Below are 7,606 nucleotides of genomic sequence, written 5' to 3' on the forward strand. Positions count from 1 at the left end.
CCGAGCCTAAAATGGCAGCTTTCAACAGGCACAAAAGATGGGTAAGTAAGCTCACAGAAAGGCAAACTGAGATCACAGAATAAGCCCTGAGAGATCACTTCAGGTAACTCTTTAAAATGTGATAGAAGCAAGACCTCAGGGGAGATCAAGAAAAGAGACAGGACATTTTTTGTGGGTTAAGGGAAGAACTGAGACTCCAGCAGAGCTTTCTCATCTCTATACCCAGCAGCCATCCTGGGCATGGGGACCCACTCACCCCTGGTTTGAATGATGGCAGGCCAAGCCCCACACCAATAGTGGCCTTGTTAGGATTCACCACTGAATTATAGTGGATATTCCGATGGTAGCTGACACGAATGGGTTCGTCCTCGTTTTGATGTATCCCATGGAATGTGTTGATAGGCTCTGTAGAGAAAGAGAAGGAAGGAGCACCCACGGCAGGCCAGGAAGGGTAGGCTTGGATGAGGTGCCATGAGTCCCTCACCTACCCACTGCAGAAGTACCTGTGCTGTATTGGTACACCTCCACAGGACGGTTGTACATCTCTGCCATGGCCTGCATCTCAATGTGGTTGCCATGGCAGTTGTTTTTCCGCTTCCTGTTAATGTAGGTTGTGAAGTCTTCTGTGACATAGTTGGAGAAGTAGTCAGCATTCTTCATCTGAAGAATAGATTGGAAGATCAAGGTCTGTGTGGACAGGAGATCCTCCCACCCTGCTCCTGCCCCAAGGCTTCCTCCAGGTCTCACCAGATAATCCATGCAGTGCTTTCGCACAACCTCATGCATATCCTGGTCTCCATACACCTGATCAGCTGTGGGGACAAAAGAAAGGAGAGGTGGGGTCAGAGCTGCAAGCAGAGAACAGTTCTGAGTCATAGAACATCCATAGGGGAGAAGGAGCTGGGGAACCCAGGAATGCCTTTTCCTACCCTAAGGCCTGGAGAGTTCTTACCCTTGTAGGCTAGGTCATGGTAAAAGAGGTAGACAGGGGCAGACCTGAATGTAAGAGAGTGCAGGTAAGAGGAACACAACCACAAGCCTCTCTTTGGGCAGCTGACTTTGTCTAGGGCATGCCTAAACACTTAAGACAAATCAACAACATTCTGTCTCATAAGTGAACTTGAGCACCATCAATTCCACGCATTCCTCTCACTTTCCACATAAGGAAACTGAGGCACAAGGAGAGTTTGTGGCTTGCCAAAGGTCTGTGAAAAAGTCAACTCTGTTTTGTTTTGGGTTTTTTTTTGCAGTTTTTGGCTGGGGCTGGGTTTGAACCCACCACCTCCAGCATATGGGGCCAGCACCCTACTCCTTTGAACCACAGGCACCGCCCAGAAAATCAACTCTGGAATTCAGTTTTCTTTATTCCCAAGAGTCAGCAATGACCTTTGTAGGTTATTATTTTTTTTCTTTAGCATAATGTCCTACAGGTTCAGCCTTTGTAGGTTAAAAAAATAAGAAATCAAGGAAAAGAAAAAAAAAATGGGCTCTAAGCCCAATCTGCTAGATACTTCTAAGCTAAGCAACCAGAGGCAAGTGATATGAGCATTCCAAGCCTCATATGCATTATCTGTAAAATGAAACCAAGGTGGGTAACAACCTAGCATGCCTTTTGTAGGGATTAAATGGGATAATGGGTATAAAGTGACTACCACTGGACTTGGGACAAAGTAGTCACTCAGTAAATCAGAGTTCCCTTCTCCACAGTGAGGCCTGAATATAGGGTCTCATGAAGGTGACCAAGCTGAGTAAAATCCTGTTCCTGCCTTTGAGGAGCACACAGCCTAGTGAGAGAGAAAAGACAGACATGCAACTACCTTCAGCTTAACTCAGGAAGGTAGCCTGCGGCAAAACAGTCCAAGCATTGAGAGATTTGGTCAAACTAAGGTGGGAAGGAAGCAGGCTCCCTCAGCTTCACTTCAGGATCTTCACCAGTGCTGTCCCCCTATCTTCCGGATGCTCTTCCCATTGATTCAGCTGCCTACTTCTCAAACACCAGCTTGTTCTTTTTTTTTTTTTTTTTGAGTCATAAACACATAGATTGTGTACACATTAATGCATTTATGGGGTACAATGTGCTGATTTTAAATACCTAACACAGTTCCTCCCCTCCAGGGGACCTCTATCATCAGATTTGTCAAAGGTATGCTCAGACTTCTGCCTGATCACACTGGGCTCCCACCGAAGGCAAAGAGCAGTTCACCTAAGTCCACCCTCAGCTCAGGGCTCAGTACAGTAAAGTAAATCAGAAGTTTGCTGAGCAGACTGATAGGATGGGGAAGCAAGGGAGCTCTTCTCCCTGTGAAAATTAAGGTTAGGCAAGTCTGATTTCTACTGGTTGAAACAATGAAGAGGGAATTTCCCTTTGTTTCCCCAGAGGACCACTGCTCTGATGGGATCTCCCTGTGGAACTGGGGTAGGGTAAGATCACACAGAGAACACCCCAGAATTCTTCCATGATCAGGAGTCGACCTCTCTGAAGAACTGTCAGAAGAATGCCTTCATTACCCTCCCCTTCCTCTCCCCCCCAGGGTTCTGTGAGATAAGGAAAGAAAGGCTGCTCTAAGATAGAAAATGGGGCCCATGTCTGTCTCAAGTGCTTTTGGAGGCGGAGAGACCTGAAGGGTAAGGGGGTGTGGGGTATGTGAAGGCGGGAAGGGGGTAGCCCCTTCACCGATGTAAACAAGGATGTGGGTTCTGTGGCCACAGTCTCCCCCGCCCCCAGCGGCACTTCCAGCAAGTCACATGTCCTGCTCACAGACTGGGGGCCCCCTGCTGCTGCCTTTCTTAGAAGCCAGGACCACAGAGCTTGAACAGTTGAGCTGCTTCAGGAGCTATTTCTGTAGGCTGTGCTAGGGGTGCCAGTTGGTGGCTATAGTAAACAGGAACTGAGATGGAAGTGAAGGGGTTAAATTGGAGTCAGCATGCTAGGTTCAGGCAGATAGGCTGAAATATTGGAGAAAACCTATCTTCTATGAAAGGGTCAACTGTCACTTCCAGGCCTGAGTGTTCTATCATCAAGAGATAGACGTCAGATGCAGAAAAATGGGGAAAAAGAAGAGACTCTGGAACAGTAACAGGAGCTAAGAGAGAGCAGCAGGAAGGCCCTACTTCCCTGACAGTGATTCCTTTGGTCGGCAGAAAGGATCTGCTGCCTCCTAGCTGTGTGTGACACTGGATGAGGCCTTTAACTTCTCTGGGCTGAGATGTCTTCAGCCATAAAAGTAGACAGTTAACTCCTTTTCCTCTCAAAGGGTGCTGTCAAGACTACAGGGGAAGGTTTAAGCACCTGAGGCAGAGTAGGTGGTCAAGAAACCGGAGCCCCATTTGTCATGAGGATAATGACTCCTTTGCATTACCAGCTTACCCATAGCCAGAATGTTGCTAGAATTGCTTATTAAATAAGCCCTTCCTCATTTCTGTTGCACTTCCTCAGCCAGAGGAAAGCCCCAAACACAGCCTAAAATTGCCCCTCCTCTTGCAAGAATGACTGACTTTCTACTAAATCCTAAGGTCCACAAGCCTACCTTTTGTGAACTTAGTTCAAAATTTTTACAACAAAATTAGTATCAAACTAATAATACAGGCTGCACAAAACAGGGTTTTGAAATATGGGCAAGTTATGACACTTCGCTATTTACCTGTAAAACATAAAATATCACCTTCTCTCCTATGATGCCATTGATAGATGATATGACATGTATTTAATTGCAGCTTTTTAGGGAAGAACCCACCACAATGATGGTAAGTTGTATCCCAATTAAGGAACCATTAATGTGGAAGAAAATGTACATCTCTGAACCAAGGAAAACAGCAACAGTACCTTCCTAACAAGCGGGACTAGAAGGATTTCTTCAATGATATAAGGCAAGAAAAGCATCTAGCACAGAGCTACAACCGTCAATACTCAACAAGATGTAGCTTTTTTGACTTTCCTAGCCCCACCCCTATACTCCAGAATGCCCTCCTACTCCCAGACGGCTGGCATATGGCCACTGGGGCCAGGCAAGACTCCCTGTGGAGGGGTCTGAAGAGGTAGGAAGAGAGGCCCAATGGACCTGTAGAGGTAGGGGAATTCAGAGAACTTGTTTTGATAGAAACTGAAACTCCTCCTCTTGCTGACGCTGCACTTGTGGGCAATCTGCACCTGTTCTCCCCTCCAGAGTCCAACTAGAAGGGGGTCCCCTATAAGCCCACCTCTGTTCTCATCCCCAGAAGGGTTTAGAAACTCTCAGCACAATACCACAATTGGTTTCAAAGCCTTTTCACATTCCAACTCATTCCATCCTCACTGAAACACTTGTACTTTACCCAGGAGGGATACTGAGATCAGAAATACAGCACAGCTGGCCCAATATCACATATTTAGGGGTATAAAGATGAGGCTAGGCTCTTATGGGATAACTGCTGAAATCGGATGATGATGCCACCTCCATCCCAATCCAGCTATCACCTTAGCCACCTTACTCCCTAGGGCCAGGCCCGATCCTGTCTGCCTTAGTTTCCCCACCCATTGCACACAAGAATCAGCTAGAAAAAAGCCTGAGAATGGGCAGAGATTACAGACATTAGGAGCTAAACCTCTTCCTAGGGCCACAGAGCTCAACATGAACCTTACCCTCCACACACATCCCACTTCTCTCCTTTCTCTGAGAATACAAAGACATCAGTATAGAAATGCACATGTGTACACATATACAGCCAATAGCACCTGGCAAAGACGTTCCGTGAGTATAAATGCCCATAACTAGCACATTCAGTGAATAAATGCCCTTGCTACCAACCGTGGAAGAATAAAAGCTAGACAAGATGGGAGGCTATACAAACTGTAGAACCTTTCACCTCCTTCCTAGCCTTTGCAAGGGTAGGTGGGTGATAACTAGTAGCTATATGCCTCAACCTATGTCCTCTGTTTTCTTAAGATATAACTAGCATACTAGTTATAGTATGGAGAAGGGAGACAAGAAAGGCTGAACTGTCTTTTTACAGGGGTAGAAAGACAGTTCTACAAAGTCCTATCATTTGCTTTAGAGGCCCCCTCAGAACTACCTACTCCCCAGGTTGTTGCCTGCTTTCCTCCCTACTAAAAGAGCCACAGCAAGTTCCAGTAACAACAGAAAAGGAAGCTTGGTGTCTGCAGGGAACCTAAAAATAAACCTTACAAATGTGTGTCCACAAAGCAGCAAGGAGAGACAGGGACCTAGTCTGCTGCCTACTACCCTCCTGGTTCAGTGGGAACCCTGGCCCCAGAAAAAAGTTCTCGCTTGCTTATCAAGCAGCTATGGTATGACCTGGCCTGTGGTCCCAACTACCTTAATTGGCACACTCTTAGTGGGGGAGACAGGAGTACTCAGCACCCTCAGTCTCTCAAGAATTCCCACTGCAATATGAAAACTGAAGGATGCAGGGCAGAGAGGCCAAAGGAAGCTGGCATATATGAAATGGCCCATGGAATCTTCTTCTATGGCCTGGTTCAACCTCAAACATCAATGTTCTGACACTGGCTGAGTGTTCTAGATAGGGTAGGGTCCTGGCTCTCTCCTGAGACCTCAGTTTCCCCATTTATAAAGCAGTCAAAATTATCTAAGATCCATCACTCACAGTGCTGATGGTGTCTGTTTGAACCCAAAAGGCCCAAAAGAGTGGGCATGGCTAATGTTTCTCCCCTCCCATAACACACACAGCCCCATCTGCTCCCCGTGGGGACACAACCATATGGCCACCACTTTGCCCACAGAGGCCAGCACCAGAGCCATGGTCAGGATCAGGGGTTTCTGCTGAGTCAAAGCCACATGGAGGGAGGGAGAGAAGAAATGCAGAGTCACATTTCCAGGAGGAGGTTATCTGAGCTTAGCAGGGGTAGGGTGGGCCACAGGATACCTCTGGGACTCAGGATCCTGCTTCTACTCCACCCAAGCCTTCACTGATGGCTTAAGAATCCACAGTAGGGTGGCTCGGCGCCTATAGCTCAACCGGCTAAGGCGCCAGCCACGTACACCTAAGGTGGCGGGTTTGAATCCCCAGCCCGGATACGCCAAAACAACAATAATGGCTGCAACCAAAAAATAGCCGGGCGTTGTGGCGGGCGCCTGTGGTCCCAGCAACTTGGGAGGCTGAGGCAGGAGACTCGCTTGAGCCCAGGAGTTGGAGGTTGCTATGAGCTGTAATGCCATGGCACTCTACCCAGGGGGACAGCTTGAGGCTCTGTCTCAAAAAAAAAAAAAAAGAATCCCCAGTAGGAGGTGGTGGGAGAGAACCGAGCACAAGCAATGGATACTGGTTCACATAGGGGACACCTAGACCCCAGAGCCAAAACTGAAGGCATAAAGCCACCTGCTTCAGGACTTCGACAAGAGACGGTCATGTGCTCCTAGTTGGAAGAGGTAAGGCTCTAAGAGATCAAGGAACATAGCTGAGGTCACCAACCCAGGTGACTACCAAGCTGATAAGCCTAAGGCTCCTAGATCATAGAAAGAATATATCCTTTGGACATCTTTGGGTTTCCATGCCAGCTCTGCCACCCATGACCAGGAGCAAGTCATTCCTTTCTTCTAAGTCTCAATCACCTTACACGTCTAATGGGATAATGATTCAAATTTTGCAGGTGAGCCTGAAGCACCCAGCTAAATACCTAGCACATAAGCAAATGACAAAGTGTCCTCTGTTTGCAACTCCCTCCCTCAATTCCAACTATCAGTTACATGCTCCTTCCATTATTCAATAAATGGCAGGAAGTCATAGCCTATAGGACTTTGCATGAGAGCTTAAGTTGACTGCCATCTGTCCCTGTCCAAGCTAGGCTGGAAACGGGAGTGGCAGAAAGCCTAGGGACAAAGTCCCCTTCCTAGATACATGTATTGTGCACTATGCACCAGGGAAACCTCCAGATGGAGCCTAGAGACGAGGGGCCTCGTACTTCTAGGGAGAGGCCACAGGACTTCTGAGGTTTTACAGCGAAAAGCTGAGGGCAGCCTAGTCAGGGGAAATGTGTAGCCATAATACAGATAAGAAAAGGCCTTCAACCTGCCGTGGTCAGCTCTTCCTGTAAACTCAGGCCCCTTACTGGAAGGCCCCAGTGGGGGAAAGAGTCAAGAGGTGTTTGGGAAGAACTAGATAGACACACACACATAAATATTGCTCTTCATATAGATTACTGTGCAAGCCAGATTCTGCTGTGCTAGCCCCAAGGTCTACTTGAATGAGTGCCTAAAATCAGCACTCTGATTTAATCCCTAACCCTAACTCCACCAGCAGCCTTGCTTACCCAAAATCCAGCCTGAGGACTCAACACAGGACCTAGCACCTAACAGGCCCCCTTCTATTTTCCTTCTATCCAAGGTGCCCCAAAACCCAGCACATTGGTGCTCACTCTCGCTCTGTAGGAAACATGCCAGGAGAACATGAACATGAGCCAGAGAGCTGGAGGGGTGAGATTTTTCCCAGCCCAACAAAGCCCATTGCCTAAAACTCTTCCACTTGGCAGAATGGGAAGGTGACCATTAACCCCATCTTCTTTTCATCCTTTCAACAAACACTTTTTTTTTTTTGAGACAGAGTCTCACTTTGTCGCCCTTGGTAGAGTACCATGGCGTCACAGCTCACACCA

General features: G+C 47.5%; 1 protein-coding gene across 3 annotated transcripts in view; it reads right to left on the bottom strand.

Moving 5' to 3' along the window:
* Positions 1-7,606, bottom strand: part of OTUD5 (OTU deubiquitinase 5) — a 40,257-nt gene that overhangs the window by 16,027 nt on the left and 16,624 nt on the right. For all 3 annotated transcript variants that reach the window (XM_023519033.1, XM_012811316.2, XM_012811317.1), the window contains exons 3-5: positions 748-812; positions 504-660; positions 257-405 (exon numbers count right to left, since the gene is read on the bottom strand). In XM_023519033.1, coding sequence (XP_023374801.1) covers positions 257-405; positions 504-660; positions 748-812 — 371 coding nt within the window. The remainder of the gene's footprint in view (positions 1-256; positions 406-503; positions 661-747; positions 813-7,606) is intronic.

Source organism: Otolemur garnettii, unplaced genomic scaffold (genome assembly GCF_000181295.1).
Source record: "Otolemur garnettii isolate 467f Iridium unplaced genomic scaffold, OtoGar3 scaffold00153, whole genome shotgun sequence".
Lineage (NCBI taxonomy): Eukaryota > Metazoa > Chordata > Mammalia > Primates > Galagidae > Otolemur > Otolemur garnettii.